This window comes from Mchenga conophoros, linkage group LG4 (genome assembly GCF_057382185.1).
Source record: "Mchenga conophoros isolate Kocher_MC1m ecotype Shallow Benthic linkage group LG4, M_conophoros_male_GT1.1, whole genome shotgun sequence".
Taxonomy (NCBI): Eukaryota; Metazoa; Chordata; class Actinopteri; order Cichliformes; family Cichlidae; genus Mchenga; species Mchenga conophoros.
In genome coordinates this window covers 18,145,311-18,164,147 of record NC_140529.1, presented here as the reverse complement: position 1 = coordinate 18,164,147, position 18,837 = coordinate 18,145,311, and the positions used below count along the sequence as shown (strand labels likewise).

General features: G+C 48.9%; 1 protein-coding gene across 1 annotated transcript; it reads right to left on the bottom strand.

The window, feature by feature from the left end:
- Positions 1-873: 873 nt before the first annotated feature.
- On the bottom strand, positions 874-17,860 carry LOC146575856 (uncharacterized). The gene is made up of 7 exons (XM_085272507.1): positions 16,945-17,860; positions 16,411-16,761; positions 13,855-14,838; positions 13,417-13,749; positions 12,801-13,353; positions 8,921-9,974; positions 874-1,497 (listed from the first exon to the last, which is right to left on the bottom strand). The coding sequence occupies exons 1-7, from the start codon at positions 17,858-17,860 to the stop codon at positions 874-876; spliced, it is 4,815 nt and encodes a 1,604-aa protein (XP_085128633.1).
- Positions 17,861-18,837: the final 977 nt, after the last annotated feature.

Below are 18,837 nucleotides of genomic sequence, written 5' to 3'. Positions count from 1 at the left end.
CCTCAGGGCCGCAGAGAACGTACATGTTTTTAAGAACAGGCTCAAGACCCACCTTTTTAATTTAGCTTTTATTTAACGTTTATTTATTTTATGCTTATTTATTCTATCCTGTTATTCTCTTCAAACTCTTCAAACTTAACATATTTAGAGTGTTATTCCTCCTGTCTATGAAAGCAATAACCTAGGTATTGAAGCAGTCGAACCACTGCTCCGGTGGCCATAGCATAGTAAGCTGAAACCCCTTATAATACTGTTAAGTTTTGAAACTGTATCAGCCACCAAGTCCAAATGTAATTGCTGGAGTGTTTCAAAGCAGAGTCCAAGTATGTAAACAAACAACCAAACACAAAAAAGATGATGTAGTTCAATAAGTACTACTGGTATAACTGAATTATTGAATAAGAACAGACAGAAGGCTATGAGTAGATAACAAAACTCCCCGTCTCCGTGCAACAGGTATTATGTCATTAGCCAACGGGTAGAAGTCAATGAGGTTGTCTCCTTATTTATCAAAAAAAAAAAAAAAAAGATTATTGAGTTAAATTAAAGTAATAATCAGCATTTCAGTACTATAGCATTCAGACTATATCGCTACACTCGGAGGGGAAAAGCAACGTCTTACGTGGATCCCGACTGCGCCTCTATACCTATATGGAATGTTTGGTACCTGCATTTGGTGCCATTGTTTTATTAGTAATAATTCTTCATGGGGCTTCCGGAGCCTTTGGGAGCCTCTCAATGTAGTGTTGAGCCTGGTCCATCCACGGAGCTGAAAAACTTTCTGGCGCCGCTGGCCTGCGTTATGCGAAGCTGTGCTGGGAGGAGGAGAGCCGGCCTCAGGCCTCGCCCATAGAGCTCTGACATAATGTCCTTCTACTGCGCCCGCTGATTGAGGACCTCGGGACTGTAGTCCTCCACAATTTGGATAGGCACGCCTCGGTAGTCGAATTTCCCTCTCCTCCTAGCTTCTCGGATGATGAGGTCCTTGATCTGGTATCGGTGCAGGTGGATGATCACCAGGCGAGGTGGGCGTCCCATGGGCGGCTTCGCTGCGAGGGAGCGGTGCGCTCTATCGAGCTCCGGTGGAGACTGAAGCATTTCTTTGCCCAATAACTCACAGAGAAGGTTGGAAAAGAAGTGAGTGGGGCACCCACTTTCAGTGTCTTCAGGCAGTCCAAGGATGCGGATGTTCTGACGCCTGCTACGGCTCTCCAGGTCAGTGACTTTGTTCTTTAGCTGGTTGTTGTCTTTGCGAAGAGCGGCACACGTGTTTTCAAGGTCAGCGACACGTTGGCTCAGGTCTTCAGTTGCAAGCTCCAAGAATGAAACTCTCTCGGCCTGTTCCTCTTGGGTTTGTCCTACCTGGTCCAGTTTTGAATCGAGGGCGTTAATTGAGGTCTTAAATTCAGATGCCAACTCATCTCGGTGCTGCTGGAGCAGCGTGGTGATAGCCTCCAGTGTTAAGCTAGCTTCCTCCTTTTTGTTCGCTTTTGCACTCTTAGAAGCCATTGGAAAGGGTTAAAAGTGTTCAAAACCCTAGAAAAGTAGTTACAAGTGTAAGCGACTTAAAGGTGGCAGTTGAAGGGGTGAAACTGGTCAAAGTGGAGTTAAGTTCACCGGAGCAGTTCGTTCCTGCGTCTACTCTGGTCGCATGCTGACCGGAAGTCCTCCACTCCATGTACTTTAAATCTCACTGCACATCTGTCATTCATCTTTGCAGATGCCTTCGCACAACCTACCTCCTCCCCATCTCTGCCTCTCATTACTCAGACTTCAGGCTCCATTCAAGCCTCGATCTTCATCTCCATCATCAATGTCTAATCTCTGGGGGTCCTGCCCTAATCCCTATCCCTGATGGGATTCCGTTCTGCTGTGATGGGCCAACTGGGTCTAATCACCAAATACCTCAAATTGTATTCTGTACATCAACAAATCACGTTCAATTCCAGACCGCAGCTCTTTACCAGCTCTTTCTGTTTAAAATGTCCAGATTTGAGCACAATTGAGCCCTTCCCTGGTCCAGTTGCTTCCCTCCCAGACAATGGGTACGATAAAAGATGGTGGTCTTTATCGTGTCCTCTAAGAGTTTCAGGTGAACCTGAATAAACTGTCTCACCATTGTTTCTGAGTCCAATTCTGCCTTCTCTGGGATACCTGTCAATGCTGCAGGCCTGGAGCTCGATAACAGTTTCTTTGAGGTTTTAAAATTTTATTGTGAGAGTTGGGTCATTCCCTTTATGAGTGATGTCACTAACTGTAGGTCATGAGTTTTTGTCAGCAAGTGTTTTCACCTGCTGCGAACTGTACTCCATAGACTCTCGCAGAGTTTGAAACTCTATGTGAAGGAATTCCATTTAACAGGTTTGCAGAGCAAAACACAAACTGTTTGTGTGCAGTAAGTCACAGAGAGTGTCTACTACTGTAGCCAAAGGTACAGCTGCTGTAGGGAGAAAAGAACAAAAGATAACTTCACTCACAGATGGAGAAAGTTGTAGGAAAGATAGGGCAAGACAGGAAGAAGAGAGGTTAGATTTAAAGGTAAGATGCTCATGGTCAGAGTTAGGTTACATCAAGTGGAGCAGAGATAAATTTGAATTTAAACTGATGGTACTTAGAATCATTCATTGAATTCCACCATCATACCAACTTTATACCAACTAGCATAAAGATAGTATAAACTTTCCCCTATAAAGTCAGTGTAGGAGATGGAAATCAGCCAAAGCCAAACAGTTTGTGGAATATTGGGTTAGATTTTGTTGAATTGAGTTGTATAAATCCACAAAGAGCACTAAATCAGAGCAGCAGTAGCACAGGTCAGACTTGTTATTCTTTCATTACAACTAAACTTAGGGTTCCCCCACCTCTTGATTGTACTTATTTCTGTTTAGATGTGGATGCACAGTAAAAAAAAAAACAACAACTTTGTGTTCCCATGTACTAATATTATTATATTACTATAGCAAGAGGTTCAGTTAGATTTGCACAAAAATGGCTGGTGGAAATGTCCTTCAAATAGCAACTTTTTACTTTCTTACGTTCTTTACTTTTACTTGAGTAAAGAAGTTGAATCGGAACGTCAAATTCAGAACTCAAAGCCAGCCATCCATCTAAGTAACACCACCTCAGCTGCTGACCTCCTCCCTCCATCGGAGTGTCCATTTTGGTTTCTGTAATGATTTAATTAACAAATGATTGCATGGCATGTTCTGTACTTGATTTTTTTTAAAAAGGGAAAGGCATTAAAATTATTTGTGTGGTGATTTCATAATTATTATTTGGGATGTTGGAAGACTTCTCTGCTTGGTTGCAAACCTGCCTAAATTCATATTAGTTATTAGTTCCATTATAACCATCAATTTAGGTTCTTCTGATATGGTATATTATGTACTACAATGTCATGTACAAGCATTTACTGTATGAAGCTTTCTTTTTTCTAGTCTTGTCAGCCACTCAAAACCCGGCTACCCTGAGGTACCCCTGAGCAAGGTACCGTCCCTACACACTGCTCCCCGGGCGCCTGCTTAGTGGGCTGCCCACTGCTTCACTGAGTGAATGGGTCAAATGCAGAGAAAAACAAGTAATTTCCCCATGGGGATCAATAAAGTATCCATTATTATTATTATTATTATTATTTTAGACATTATAAAAAAGAAACAAGTGGTTAGGGCTTTTTTTAGAACCACTAAAAATCAGAGGACTGTGTTATTATTGAAACCTGATTACTAGAAACAAAGATTATATTAGTTTAAAAAGAAAAAATACTTCAACACATCCTTCTTCCTTTTCAATTATCCAAATTTGTATTTCCATTAGGAAAATTTACTGGCAATTACAAAAGCCCCCCAAAATATTACATTTTCTAATAACACGGATGAGTATTATAAAATATAAGATTTCATTGAAGAAACTTTTAAATATTTTATAGGTACGGTAATTCATGTAGAAAAACAATTGATGCATTAATAGTTTTATTAAGATGAAGAGAGTAAAAGTCTACATTCTGGGGAAACCAGAGTATCTCATCCTAAATAACATACAGTTACTATGTAATTATATGAAAGATAAAACTGGGGCCATGTGTGGCCATCAGTATGATTGGGAAAAATCAAGAAAACAAGTGACATTCAGAATAATCATAACATTATTCAAAACAAATATATTGTCATAGCTTTTATATTCCCCATGCTTGTCATCAATGGGACAGTTCCAAAGCACAAAAAAAACCCCATCATAATGTCTGTTGAAAACTTTATCACAGTCACAGTTGTTATCTTTTGGCATTTTTGGTGTAATTGTTGTTGTAGTTTTACAATGCTGTCATTGAATCACTGTTGTAATATAAAACTGACAATATATATGCATAACAAAAATCCCCAAATAACTAGTTATGGATATATGGATATATATTTCTGTTCATATTATTGCACACTATTACATTTATTCAAGACATTTGCATGATAAGTTTAACAAAAGATAAATATATTTGTTAAATATAAGTAAATATTAAATGTATATTACACTTTATAACTCACTTGGAAAAAGGTAATTGTGTGTTAAATAGTTATCCATCCTCAGGTTTACCCAGACCCCTTTTCTTACATCTGAAACAAATTAAATTTAAATCCCAACTAAACAAGAAGAACAGAAGTAAACATTGACAATAAAAAAAAAACATCCTTTCATAGTTTTAGTGGTTTTCATAGGGTTCCATCTGTGATTTTCCTGTTTAATAATAGATGATGAAGACAAAGAGTCCCAGTACAAGAGGGATTACATTAATTCTGACAGAAGATGCGTTACTTGTTGTTGTCGTGGATTTTTTAGTTGTTGAAGAAATTGTAGTGGTTATTGCAGAAGTGGTTGTTGTCACAAATGTTGTTTTGGTTGTTGACGCAGTGCTTGGATTTGGAGTAGCTGTTGTTGTTGTTGATGATGCTATTGAAACAGGTATTGTGGTCTGAGCAACAGCTGATGTTAGAGGTGATTTTATGGTTGGTGAGGCTGTTGATGTTGTTGGAGCATCTGGGCTTGTTGTTGGGACAGCTGTGGTTGTGGTTGAAGCAGCTGTTGTCATTGTTGGTGCAGCAGTTGTTGTGGTTGCAGATGCGGTGGCTGTGGTCACAGCAGATACTGTTGTTGTTGGAGCAGGTGTTGTCGATGGTGGAGCAGGAGTTGTTGTGGTTGGTGCCACAGTGGTTGTGGTTGGAGCAGCAGTTGTTGTGGTTGGTGCAGCAGTTGTTGTGGTTGGTGCAGTGTTTGCTGTGGTTGGAGCAGCAGTTTTTGTGGTTGGTGAAGCTGCTGTCGTTGTTGGAGCAGCTGTTGTTGTGGATGGTGCCACAGTGGTTGTGGTTGGTGCTGCTGTTGTGGTGGGTGATGCAGCTGTGGCTGTGGTTGGAGCAGCAGTTGTTGTGGTTGGTGCTGCTGTTGTGGTGGGTGATGCAGCTGTGGCTGTGGTTGGAGCAGCAGTTGTTGTGGTTGGAGCAGTTGTTGTTTTGGTTGGTGCTGAAGTGGTTGTGGTTGGAGCAGCTGTTGTCGTGGTTGGAGCAGCTGTTGTTGTTTTTGGAGCAGCTGTGGTTGTTGTTGGTACCACCGTTGCTGTTGTTGTGGTTGGAGCAGATGTTGTTGTGGTTGGAGCAGCTCTTGTTGTGGTTGGAGAAGCTGTTGTTGTTGGTTGCATAGCTGTTGTTGTGGTTGGAGCAGCTGTGGTTGTGGTTGGAGCAGCAGTTGTGGTTGTTGTTGCCACCGTTGTTGTGGTTGGAGCAGCTGTGGTTGTGGGAGCAGCAGTTGTTGTTGTTGGTGGCACAGCTGTTGTTGCAGTTGGAGCAGCTGTTGTCGTGGTTGGAGCAGCTGTTGTCGTGGTTGGAGCAGCAGTTGTGGTTGTTGATGCCACCGTTGTTGTGGTTGGAGCAGCTGTCGTTGTAGTTGGAGCAGCTGTGGTTGTGGTTGGTGCACCTGGTGTTGTTGTTGGACTAGCAGTTGTTGTGGTTAGAGCAGCAGTTGTGGTTGTTGGTTCCACTGTTGTTATGGTTGGAGCAGTTGTTGCTTTGGTTTGTGGTGCAATGGTTGTGGTTGGAGCAGTTGTTGTTGTTGGTTGCACAGCTGTTGTTGTGGTTGGAGCAGCTGTTGTTGTGGTTGGAGCAGCTGTTGTCGTGGTTGGAGCAGCTGTTGTCGTGGTTGGAGCAGCAGTTGTGGTTGTTAATGCCACACTGGTTGTTGTGGTTGGAGCAGCTGTTGTTGTTGGTTGCACAGCTGTTGTTGTGGTTGGAGCAGCTGTTTTTGTGGTTGGAGCAGATGTTGTTGTGGTTGGAGCAGATGTTGTTGTGGTTGAAGCAGCTGTGGTTGTGGTTGGAGCAGCTGTTGTCGTGGTTGGTTCACCTGTTTTCGTTGTTGGAGTAGCAGTTGTGGTTGGAGGAGCTGTTGTCGTTGTTGGAGCAGCAGTTGTGGTTGTTGGTGCAACCGTTGTTGTGGTTGGAGCAGCTGTAATTGTGGTTGGAGCAGTTGTTGTTTTGGTTGGTGCTGCAGTGGTTGTGGTTGGAGCAGCTGTGGTTGTGGTTGGAGCCGCTGTTGTCGTTGTTGGAGCAGCAGTTGTAGTTGTTGTTGCCACCGTTGTTGTGGTTGGAGCAGCTGTAATTGTGGTTGGAGCAGTTGTTTTTGTTGGTTGCACAGCTGTTGTTATGGTTGGAGCAGCTGTTGTTGTGGTTGGAGCAGATGTTGTCGTGGTTGGAGCAGTTGTTGTCGTGGTTGGAGCATCTGTCGTTGTGGTTGGAGCAGCAGTTGTGGTTGTTGATGCCACACTGGTTGTTGTGGTTGGAGCAGCTGTTGTTGTTGGTTGCACAGCTGTTGTTGTGGTTGGAGCAGCTGTGGTTGTGGGAGCAGCAGTTGTTGTTGTTGGTGGCACAGCTGTTGTTGCAGTTGGAGCAGCTGTTGTCGTGGTTGGAGCAGCTGTTGTCGTGGTTGGAGCAGCAGTTGTGGTTGTTGATGCCACCGTTGTTGTGGTTGGAGCAGCTGTCGTTGTAGTTGGAGCAGCTGTGGTTGTGGTTGGTGCACCTGCTGTTGTTGGTGGACTAGCAGTTGTTGTGGTTAGAGCAGCAGTTGTGGTTGTTGGTTCCACTGTTGTTATGGTTGGAGCAGTTGTTGCTTTGGTTTGTGGTGCAGTGGTTGTGGTTGGAGCAGTTGTTGTTGTTGGTTGCACAGCTGTTGTTGTGGTTGGAGCAGCTGTTGTTGTGGTTGGAGCAGCTGTTGTCGTGGTTGGAGCAGCTGTTGTCGTGGTTGGAGCAGCAGTTGTGGTTGTTAATGCCACACTGGTTGTTGTGGTTGGAGCAGCTGTTGTTGTTGGTTGCACAGCTGTTGTTGTGGTTGGAGCAGCTGTTTTTGTGGTTGGAGCAGATGTTGTTGTGGTTGGAGCAGATGTTGTTGTGGTTGAAGCAGCTGTGGTTGTGGTTGGAGCAGCTGTTGTCGTGGTTGGTTCACCTGTTTTCGTTGTTGGAGTAGCAGTTGTGGTTGGAGGAGCTGTTGTCGTTGTTGGAGCAGCAGTTGTGGTTGTTGGTGCAACCGTTGTAGTGGTTGGAGCAGTTGTTGTTTTGGTTGGTGCTGCAGTGGTTGTGGTTGGAGCAGCTGTGGTTGTGGTTGGAGCAGCTGTTGTCGTGGTTGGAGCAGCAGTTGTAGTTGTTGTTGCCACCGTTGTTGTGGTTGGAGCAGCTGTAATTGTGGTTGGAGCAGTTGTTTTTGTTGGTTGCACAGCTGTTGTTATGGTTGGAGCAGCTGTTGTTGTGGTTGGAGCAGATGTTGTCGTGGTTGGAGCAGCTGTTGTCGTGGTTGGAGCATCTGTCGTTGTGGTTGGAGCAGCAGTTGTGGTTGTTGATGCCACACTGGTTGTTGTGGTTGGAGCAGCTGTTGTTGTTGGTTGCACAGCTGTTGTTGTGGTTGGAGCAGCTGTGGTTGTGGCTGGAGCAGCAGTTGTGGTTGTTGTTGCCACCGTTGTTGTGGTTGGAGCAGCTGTGGTTGTGGGAGCAACAGTTGTTGTTGTTGGTGGCACAGCTGTTGTTGCGGTTGGAGCAGCTGTTGTCGTGGTTGGAGCAGCTGTTGTCGTGGTTGGAGCAGCAGTTGTGGTTGTTGATGCCACCGTTGTTGTGGTTGGAGCAGCTGTCGTTGTAGTTGGAGCAGCTGTGGTTGTGGTTGGTGCACCTGGTGTTGTTGTTGGACTAGCAGTTGTTGTGGTTAGAGCAGCAGTTGTGGTTGTTGGTTCCACAGTTGTTATGGTTGGAGCAGTTGTTGCTTTGGTTTGTGGTGCAGTGGTTGTGGTTGGAGCAGTTGTTGTTGTTGGTTGCACAGCTGTTGTTGTGGTTGGAGTAGCTGTTGTTGTGGTTGGAGCAGCTGTTGTCGTGGTTGGAGCAGCTGTTGTCGTGGTTGGAGCAGCAGTTGTGGTTGTTAATGCCACACTGGTTGTTGTGGTTGGAGCAGATGTTGTTGTGGTTGAAGCAGCTGTGGTTGTGGTTGGAGCAGCTGTTGTCGTGGTTTGTTCACCTGTTGTCGTTGTTGGAGTAGCAGTTGTGGTTGGAGGAGCTGTTGTCGTTGTTGGAGCAGCAGTTGTGGTTGTTGGTGCAACCGTTGTAGTGGTTGGAGCAGTTGTTGTTTTGGTTGGTGCTGCAGTGGTTGTGGTTGGAGCAGCTGTGGTTGTGGTTGGAGCAGCTGTTGTCGTGGTTGGAGCAGCAGTTGTAGTTGTTGTTGCCACCGTTGTTGTGGTTGGAGCAGCTGTAATTGTGGTTGGAGCAGTTGTTTTTGTTGGTTGCACAGCTGTTGATATGGTTGGAGCAGCTGTTGTTGTGGTTGGAGCAGATGTTGTCGTGGTTGGAGCAGCTGTTGTCGTGGTTGGAGCAGCTGTTGTGGTTGTTGGAGCAGCAGTTGTGGTTGTTGATGCCACACTGGTTGTTGTGGTTGGAGCAGCTGTTGTTGTTGGTTGCACAGCTGTTGTTGTGGTTGGAACAGCTGTTGTTGTGGTTGGAGCAGATGTTGTTGTGGTTGGTGCTGCAGTGGTTGTGGTTGGAGCAGCTGTGGTTGTGGTTGGAGCAGCTGTTGTCGTGGTTGGTTCACCTGTTGTCGTTGTTGGAATAGCAGTTGTGGTTGGAGGAGCTGTTGTCGTTGTTGGAGCAGCAGTTGTGGTTGTTGGTGCAACCGTTGTAGTGGTTGGAGCAGTTGTTGTTTTGGTTGGTGCTGCAGTGGTTGTGGTTGGAGCAGCTGTGGTTGTGGTTGGAGCAGCTGTTGTCGTGGTTGGTTCACCTGTTGTCGTTGTTGGAGTAGCAGTTGTGGTTGCAGGAGCTGTTGTCGTTGTTGGAGCAGCAGTTGTGGTTGTTGGTGCAACCGTTGTAGTGGTTGGAGCAGCTGTTGTTTTGGTTGGTGCTGCAGTGGTTGTGGTTGGAGCAGCTGTTGTCGTGGTTGGTTCACCTGTTGTAGTTGTTGGAGTAGCAGTTGTGGTTGGAGGAGCTGTTGTCGTTGTTGGAGCAGCAGTTGTGGTTGTTGGTGCAACCGTTGTAGTGGTTGGAGCAGTTGTTGTTTTGGTTGGTGCTGCAGTGGTTGTGGTTGGAGCAACTGTGGTTGTGGTTGGAGCAGTTGTTGTTGTGGTTGGAGCACCTGTTGTTGTGGTTGGAGCAGATGTTGTTGTGGTTGGAGCAGCTGTTGTCGTGGTTGGAGCAGCAGTTGTGGTTGTTGATGCCACAGTTGTTGTGGTTGGAGCAGTTGTTGTTTTGGTTGGTGCTGCAGTGGTTGTGGTTGGAGCAGCTGTGGTTGTGGTTGGAGCAGCTGTTGTTGTGATTGGAGCAGATGTTATTGTGGTTGGAGCAGCTGTTGTCGTTGTTGGAGTAGCAGTTGTTGTGGTTGGAGCAGCCGTTGTCGTGGTTGGAGAAGCTATTGTCGTGGTTGGAGCAGCAGTTGTGGTTGTTGATGCCACCGTTGTTGTGGTTGGAGCAGCTGTGGTTGTGGTTGGAGCAGCTGTTGTCGTTGTTGGAGCAGCAGTTGTAGTTGTTGGTGCCACCGTTTTTGTTGTCGGAGCAGCTGTCGTTGTGGTTGGAGCAGCTGTTGTTGGTGGTGGTGCAGCTGTCGTTGTGGTTGGAGCAGCTGTTGTTGGTGGTGGTGCAGCTGTCGTTGTGGTTGGAGCAGCTGTTGTTGGTGGTGGTGCAGCTGTCGTTGTGGTTGGAGCAGCTGTTGTTGTTGGTTGCACAGCTGTTGTCGTTGTTGCAGCAGCTGTTGTTGTGGTTGGAGCAGATGTTGTTGTGGTTGGAGCAGCTGTTGTCGTGGTTGGAGCAGCTGTTGTCGTGGTTGGAGCAGCAGTTGTCGTGGTTAGAGCACCTGTTGTCGTGGTTGGAGCAGCAGTTGTGGTTGTTGATGCCACCGTTGTTGTGGTTGGAGCAGCTGTCGTTGTAGTTTGAGCAGCCGTCGTTGGGGTTGGTTCACCTGTTGTCGTTGTTGGAGTAGCAGTTGTTGTGGGTAGAGCAGCAGTTGTGGTTGTTGGTTCCACCGTTGTTGTGGTTGGAGCAGCTGTGGCTGTGGTTTGAGCAGCTGTGGTTGTGGTTGGAGGAGCTGTTGTCGTTGTTGGAGCAGCAGTTGTGGCTGTTGATGCCACTGTTGTTGTGGTTGGAGCAGCTGTGGTTGTGGTTGGAGCAGTTGTTGTTGTTGGTTGCACAGCTGTTGTTGTGGTTGGAGCAGCTGTTGTTGTGGTTGGAGCAGCTGTTGTCGTGGTTGGAGCAGCTGTCGTTGTTGTTGGAGCAGCTGTAGTTGTGGTTGGTGCACCTGTTGTCGTTGTTGGAGTAGCAGTTGTTGTGGTTGGAGCAGCTGTGGTTGTGGTTGGAGGAGCTTTTGTCGTGGGTGGAGCAGCAGTTGTCGTGGTTGAAGCAGCTGTTGTCGTGGTTGGAGCAGCAGTTGTCGTGGTTGGAGCAGCTGTTGTGGTTGTTGTTGCCACCGTTGTTGTGGTTGGAGCAGCTGTGGTTGTGGTTGGAGCAGTTGTTGTTGTTGGTTGCACAGCTGTTGTTGTGGTTGGAGCAGATGTTGTTGTGGTTGGAGCAGCTGTTGTCGTGGTTGGAGAAGCAGTTGTGGTTGTTGATGCCACCGTTGTGGTTGGAGCAGCTGTCGTTGTAGTTGGAGCAGCTGTGGTTGTGGTTGGTGCACCTGGTGTTGTTGTTGGAGTAGCAGTTGTTGTGGTTAGAGCAGCAGTTGTGGTTGTTGTCGCCACCGTTGTTGTGGTTGAAGCAGCTGTGGTTGTGGTTGGAGCAGCTGTTGTCGTGGTTGGAGCAGCTGTTGTTGTGGTTGGAGCAGCTGTTGTTGTGGTTGGAGCAGCTGTTGTCGTCATTGGAGCAGCTGTTGTCGTGGATGGAGCAGCAGTTGTGGTTGTTGATGCCACCGTTGTTGTGGTTGGAGCAGCTGTGGTTGTGGTTGGAGCAGCTGTTGTCGTTGTTGGAGCAGCAGTTGTAGTTGTTGGTGCCACCGTTTTTGTTGTCGGAGCAGCTGTCGTTGTGGTTGGAGCAGCTGTTGTTGGTGGTGGTGCAGCTGTCGTTGTGGTTGGAGCAGCTGTTGTTGGTGGTGGTGCAGCTGTCGTTGTGGTTGGAGCAGCTGTTGTTGGTGGTGGTGCAGCTGTCGTTGTGGTTGGAGCAGCTGTTGTTGTTGGTTGCACAGCTGTTGTCGTTGTTGCAGCAGCTGTTGTTGTGGTTGGAGCAGATGTTGTTGTGGTTGGAGCAGCTGTTGTCGTGGTTGGAGCAGCTGTTGTCGTGGTTGGAGCAGCAGTTGTCGTGGTTAGAGCACCTGTTGTCGTGGTTGGAGCAGCAGTTGTGGTTGTTGATGCCACCGTTGTTGTGGTTGGAGCAGCTGTCGTTGTAGTTTGAGCAGCCGTCGTTGGGGTTGGTTCACCTGTTGTCGTTGTTGGAGTAGCAGTTGTTGTGGGTAGAGCAGCAGTTGTGGTTGTTGGTTCCACCGTTGCTGTCGTTGGAGCAGCTGTGGTTTGAGCAGCTGTGGTTGTGGTTGGAGGAGCTGTTGTCGTTGTTGGAGCAGCAGTTGTGGCTGTTGATGCCACTGTTGTTGTGGTTGGAGCAGCTGTGGATGTGGTTGGAGCAGTTGTTGTTGTTGGTTGCACAGCTGTTGTTGTGGTTGGAGCAGCTTTTGTTGTGGTTGGAGCAGCTGTTGTCGTGGTTGGAGCAGCTGTCGTTGTTGTTGGAGCAGCTGTAGTTGTGGTTGGTGCACCTGTTGTCGTTGTTGGAGTAGCAGTTGTTGTGGTTGGAGCAGCTGTGGTTGTGGTTGGAGGAGCTTTTGTCGTGGGTGGAGCAGCAGTTGTCGTGGTTGAAGCAGCTGTTGTCGTGGTTGGAGCAGCAGTTGTCGTGGTTGGAGCAGCTGTTGTGGTTGTTGTTGCCACCGTTGTTGTGGTTGGAGCAGCTGTGGTTGTGGTTGGAGCAGTTGTTGTTGTTGGTTGCACAGCTGTTGTTGTGGTTGGAGCAGATGTTGTTGTGGTTGGAGCAGCTGTTGTCGTGGTTGGAGAAGCAGTTGTGGTTGTTGATGCCACCGTTGTGGTTGGAGCAGCTGTCGTTGTAGTTGGAGCAGCTGTGGTTGTGGTTGGTGCACCTGGTGTTGTTGTTGGAGTAGCAGTTGTTGTGGTTAGAGCAGCAGTTGTGGTTGTTGTCGCCACCGTTGTTGTGGTTGAAGCAGCTGTGGTTGTGGTTGGAGCAGCTGTTGTCGTGGTTGGAGCAGCTGTTGTTGTGGTTGGAGCAGCTGTTGTTGTGGTTGGAGCAGCTGTTGTCGTCATTGGAGCAGCTGTTGTCGTGGATGGAGCAGCAGTTGTGGTTGTTGATGCCACCGTAGTTGTGGTTGGAGCAGCTGTCGTTGTGGTTGGAGCAGCTGTGGTTGTGGTTGGTGCACCTGTTGTCGTTGTTGGAGTAGCAGTTGTTGTGGTTGGAGCAGCCGTTGTCGTGGTTGGAGCAGCAGTTGTGGTTGTTGATGCCACCGTTGTTGTGGTTGGAACAGCTGTGGTTGTGGTTGGAGCAGATGTTGTCGTTGTTGGAGCAGCTGTTGTGGTTGTTGGTGCCACCATTGTTGTTGTTGGAGCAGCTGTGGTTGTGGTTGGTGCACCTGTTGTCCTTGTTGGAGTAGCAGTTGTTGTGGTTGGAGCAGCTGTTGTCGTGGTTGGAGCAGCTGTTGTTGTGGATGGAGCAGCAGTTGTGGTTGTTGATGCCATCGTTGTTGTGGTTGGAGCAGCTGTCGTTGTTGTTGGAGCAGCTGTAGTTGTGGTTGGTGCACCTGTTGTCGTTGTTGGAGCCACAGTTGTCGTGGTTGGAGCAGCTGTTGTGGTTGTTGTTGCCACCGTTGTTGTGGTTGGAGCAGCTGTGGTTGTGGTTGGAGCAGTTGTTGTTGTTGGTTGCACAGCTGTTGTTGTGGTTGGTGCACCTGTTGTCGTTGTTGGAGCCACAGTTGTCGTGGTTGGAGCAGCTGTTGTGGTTGTTGTTGCCACCGTTGTTGTGGTTGGAGCAGCTGTGGTTGTGGTGGGAGCAGCCGTTGTCGTGGTTGGAGCAGCAGTTGTGGTTGTTGATGCCACCGTTGTTGTGGTTGGAACAGCTGTGGTTGTGGTTGGAGCAGATGTTGTCGTTGTTGGAGCAGCTGTTGTGGTTGTTGGTGCCACCATTGTTGTTGTTGGAGCAGCTGTGGTTGTGGTTGGTGCACCTGTTGTCGTTGTTGGAGTAGCAGTTGTGGTTGGAGCAGCTGTTGTCGTGGTTGGAGCAGCTGTTGTTGTGGATGGAGCAGCAGTTGTGGTTGTTGATGCCATCGTTGTTGTGGTTGGAGCAGCTGTCGTTGTGGTTGGAGCAGCTGTAGTTGTGGTTGGTGCACCTGTTGTCGTTGTTGGAGCCACAGTTGTTGTGGTTGGAGCAGCTGTGGTTGTGGTTGGAGGAGCTTTTGTCGTGGGTGGAGCAGCAGTTGTCGTGGTTGAAGCAGCTGTTGTCGTGGTTGGAGCCACAGTTGTCGTGGTTGGAGCAGCTGTTGTGGTTGTTGTTGCCACCGTTGTTGTGGTTGGAGCAGCTGTGGTTGTGGTTGGAGCAGTAGTTGTGGTTGGTGCACCTGGTGTTGTTGTTGGAGTAGCAGTTGTTGTGGTTGGAGCAGCTGTCGTCGTGGTTGGAGCAGCTGTCGTTGTTGTTGGAACAGCTGTGGTTGTGGTTGGAGCAGATGTTGTCGTTGTTGGAGCAGCTGTTGTGGTTGTTGGTGCCACCATTGTTGTTGTTGGAGCAGCTGTGGTTGTGGTTGGTGCACCTGTTGTCGTTGTTGGAGTAGCAGTTGTTGTGGTTGGAGCAGCTGTTGTCGTGGTTGGAGCAGCTGTTGTTGTGGATGGAGCAGCAGTTGTGGTTGTTGATGCCATCGTTGTTGTGGTTGGAGCAGCTGTCGTTGTTGTTGGAGCAGCTGTAGTTGTTGTCGTTGTTGGAGCCACAGTTGTCGTGGTTGGAGCAGCTGTTGTGGTTGTTGTTGCCACCGTTGTTGTGGTTGGAGCAGCTGTGGTTGTGGTTGGAGCAGTTGTTGTTGTTGGTTGCACAGCTGTTGTTGTGGTTGGTGCACCTGTTGTCGTTGTTGGAGTAGCAGTTGTTGTGGTTAGAGCATCAGTTGTGGTTGTTGTTGCCACCGTTGTTGTGGTTGAAGCAGCTGTGGTCGTGGTTGGAGAAGCAGTTGTGGTTGTTGATGCCACCGTTGTGGTTGGAGCAGCTGTCGTTGTAGTTGGAGCAGCTGTTGTTGTGGTTGGAGCAGCTGTTGTTGTGGTTGGAGAAACAGTTGTGGTTGTTGATGCCACCGTTGTGGTTGGAGCAGCTGTCGTTGTAGTTGGAGCAGCTGTTGTTGTGGTTGGAGCAGCTGTTGTCGTGGTTGGAGCAGCTGTCGTCGTGGTTGGAGAAGCAGTTGTGGTTGTTGATGCCACCGTTGTGGTTGGAGCAGCTGTCGTTGTAGTTGGAGCAGCTGTGGTTGTGGTTGGTGCACCTGTTGTCGTTGTTGGAGTAGCAGTTGTTGTGGTTGGAGCAGCTGTGGTTGTGGTTGGAGGAGCTGTTGTCGTGGGTGGAGCAGCTGTTGTTGTGGTTGGAGCAGATGTTGTTGTGGTTGGAGCAGCTGTTGTTGTGGTTGGAGAAGCATTTGTGGTTGTTGGTTCCACCGTTGCTGTCGTTGGACCAGCTGTGGTTGGACCAGCTGTGGTTGTGGTTGGAGCAGCTGTTGTCGTTTTTGGAGCAGCAGTTGTGGTTGTTGATGCGACCGTTGTTGTGGTTGGAGCAGCTTTCGTTGTAGTTTGAGCAGTTGTGGTTGTTGGTTCCACCGTTGCTGTTGTTGGAGCAGCTGTGGTTGGAGCAGGTGTTGTCATTGTTGGAGCAGCAGTTGTGGTTGTTGGTGCCACGGTTGTTGTGGTTGGAGCAGATGTTGTTTTGGTTGGTGCTGGAGTGGTTGTGGTTGGAGCAGCCGTTGTCGTGGTTGGAGCAGAAGTTGTGGTTGTTGGTTCCACCGTTGTTGTGGTTGGAGCAGCTGTGGTTGTGGTTGGAGCAGTAGTTGTGGTTGGTGCACCTGGTGTTGTTGTTGGAGTAGCAGTTGTTGTGGTTAGAACAGCAGTTGTGGTTGTTGTTGCCACCGTTGTTGTGGTTGAAGCAGCTGTGGTCGTGGTTGGAGAAGCAGTTGTGGTTGTTGATGCCACCGTTGTGGTTGGAGCAGCTGTCGTTGTAGTTGGAGCAGCTGTTGTTGTGGTTGGAGCAGCTGTTGTCGTGGTTGGAGAAGCAGTTGTGGTTGTTGATGCCACTGTTGTTGTGGTTGGAGCAGCTGTGGTTGTGGTTGGAGCAGTTGTTGTTGTTGGTTGCACAGCTGTTGTTGTGGTTGGAGCAGCTGTTGTTGTGGTTGGAGCAGCTGTTGTCGTGGTTGGAGCAGCTGTCGTCGTGGTTGGAGCAGCTGTCGTTGTTGTTGGAGCAGCTGTAGTTGTGGTTGGTGCACCTGTTGTCGTTGTTGGAGTAGCAGTTGTTGTGGTTGGAGCAGCTGTGGTTGTGGTTGGAGGAGCTGTTGTCGTGGGTGGAGCAGCAATTGTCGTGGTTGGAGCAGCTTTTGTCGTGGTTGGAGCAGCTGTTGTCGTGGTTGGAGCAGCTGTTGTGGTTGTTGGTGCCACCATTGTTGTTGTTGGAGCAGCTGTGGTTGTGGTTGGAGCAGCAGTTGTGGTTGTTGATGCCATCGTTGTTGTGGTTGGAGCAGCTGTCGTTGTTGTTGGAGCAGCTGTAGTTGTGGTTGGTGCACCTGTTGTCGTTGTTGGAGCCACAGTTGTCGTGGTTGGAGCAGCTGTTGTTGTGGATGGAGCAGCAGTTGTGGTTGTTGATGCCATCGTTGTTGTGGTTGGAGCAGCTGTCGTTGTTGTTGGAGCAGCTGTAGTTGTGGTTGGTGCACCTGTTGTCGTTGTTGGAGCCACAGTTGTCGTGGTTGGAGCAGCTGTTGTGGTTGTTGTTGCCACTGTTGTTGTGGTTGGAGCAGCTGTGGTCGTGGTTGGAGCAGTTGTTGTTGTTGGTTGCACAGCTGTGGTTGTGGTTGGAGCAGCTGTTGTTGTGGATGGAGCAGCAGTTGTGGTTGTTGGTGCCACCATTGTTGTTGTTGGAGCAGCTGTGGTTGTGGTTGGTGCACCTGTTGTCGTTGTTGGAGTAGCAGTTGTTGTGGTTGGAGCAGGTGTTGTCGTGGTTGGAGCAGCTGTCGTTGTAGTTGGAGCAGCTGTTGTTGTGGTTGGAGCAGCTGTTGTCGTGGTTGGAGAAGCAGTTGTGGTTGTTGATGCCACCGTTGTGGTTGGAGCAGCTGTCGTTGTAGTTGTAGTTGTCGTTGTTGGAGCAGCAGTTGTGGCTGTTGATGCCACTGTTGTTGTGGTTGGAGCAGCTGTGGTTGTGGTTGGAGCAGTTGTTGTTGTTGGTTGCACAGCTGTTGTTGTGGTTGGAGCAGCTGTTGTCGTGGTTGGAGCAGCTGTCGTCGTGGTTGGAGCAGCTGTCGTTGTTGTTGGAGCAGCTGTAGTTGTGGTTGGTGCACCTGTTGTCGTTGTTGGAGTAGCAGTTGTTGTGGTTGGAGCAGCTGTGGTTGTGGTTGGAGGAGCTGTTGTCGTGGGTGGAGCAGCAGTTGTCGTGGTTGGAGCAGCTTTTGTCGTGGTTGGAGCAGCTGTTGTCGTGGTTGGAGCAGCTGTTGTGGTTGTTGGTGCCACCATTGTTGTTGTTGGAGCAGCTGTGGTAGTGGTTGGTGCACCTGTTGTCGTTGTTGGAGTAGCAGTTGTTGTGGTTGGAGCAGCTGTTGTCGTGGTTGGAGCAGCTGTTGTTGTGGATGGAGCAGCAGTTGTGGTTGTTGATGCCATCGTTGTTGTGGTTGGAGCAGCTGTCGTTGTTGTTGGAGCAGCTGTAGTTGTGGTTGGTGCACCTGTTGTCGTTGTTGGAGCCACAGTTGTCGTGGTTGGAGCAGCTGTTGTGGTTGTTGTTGCCACCGTTGTTGTGGTTGGAGCAGCTGTGGTTGTGGTTGGAGCAGTTGTTGTTGTTGGTTGCACAGCTGTGGTTGTGGTTGGAGCAGCTGTTGTCGTGGTTGGAGCAGCTGTTGTTGTGGATGGAGCAGCGGTTGTGGTTGTTGATGCCACCGTTGTTGTGGTTGGAACAGCTGTGGTTGTGGTTGGAGCAGATGTTGTCGTTGTTGGAGCAGCTGTTGTGGTTGTTGGTGCCACCATTGTTGTTGTTGGAGCAGCTGTGGTTGTGGTTGGTGCACCTGTTGTCGTTGTTGGAGTAGCAGTTGTTGTGGTTGGAGCAGCTGTTGTCGTGGTTGGAGCAGCTGTCGTTGTAGTTGGAGCAGCTGTTGTTGTGGTTGGAGCAGCTGTTGTCATGGTTGGAGAAGCAGTTGTGGTTGTTGATGCCACCGTTGTGGTTGGAGCAGCTGTCGTTGTAGTTGTAGTTGTCGTTGTTGGAGCAGCAGTTGTGGCTGTTGATGCCACTGTTGTTGTGGTTGGAGCAGCTGTGGTTGTGGTTGGAGCAGTTGTTGTTGTTGTTTGCACAGCTGTTGTTGTGGTTGGAGCAGCTGTGGTTGTGGTTGGTGCACCTGTTGTCGTTGTTGGAGTAGCAGTTGTTGTGGTTGGAGCAGCTGTTGTCGTGGTTGGAGCAGCTGTTGTTGTGGATGGAGCAGCAGTTGTGGTTGTTGATGCCATCGTTGTTGTGGTTGGAGCAGCTGTCGTTGTTGTTGGAGCAGCTGTAGTTGTGGTTGGTGCACCTGTTGTCGTTGTTGGAGCCACAGTTGTCGTGGTTGGAGCAGCTGTTGTGGTTGTTGTTGCCACCGTTGTTGTGGTTGGAGCAGCTGTCGTTGTTGTTGGAGCAGCTGTAGTTGTGGTTGGTGCACCTGTTGTCGTTGTTGGAGCCACAGTTGTTGTGGTTGGAGCAGCTGTTGTGGTTGTTGTTGCCACCGTTGTTGTGGTTGGAGCAGCTGTGGTTGTGGTTGGAGCAGCCGTGGTTGTGGTTGGAGCAGCTGTTGTCGTGGTTGGAGCAGCTGTAGTTGTGGTTGGTGCACCTGTTGTCGTTGTTGGAGCCACAGTTGTCGTGGTTGGAGCAGCTGTTGTGGTTGTTGTTAACACCGTTGTTGTGGTTGGAGCAGCTGTGGTTGTGGTTGGAGCAGCTGTTGTCGTGGTTGGAGCAGCTGTTGTTGTGGATGGAGCAGCAGTTGTGGTTGTTGATGCCATCGTTGTTGTGGTTGGAGCAGCTGTCGTTGTTGTTGGAGCAGCTGTAGTTGTGGTTGGTGCACCTGTTGTCGTTGTTGGAGCCACAGTTGTCGTGGTTGGAGCAGCTGTTGTGGTTGTTGTTGCCACCGTTGTTG

Bases quoted from the DNA above. Each gene is read 5' to 3' on its own strand.
- LOC146575856 (XM_085272507.1), bottom strand. From the start codon at position 17,860: ATGACAACAGCTGCTCCAACCACAACAACAGCTGCTCCAACTACAACG. The intron at 13,750-13,854 runs GTGCACCAACCA...CCACAACAACAG, and splicing joins GGCTCCAACAACGACAACAG to CTGCTCCAACCACGACAACA. The intron at 9,975-12,800 runs ATCCACGACAAC...AGCTGCTCCAAC, and splicing joins ACAACCACAACTGCTGCTCC to CACAACCACAGCTGCTCCAA.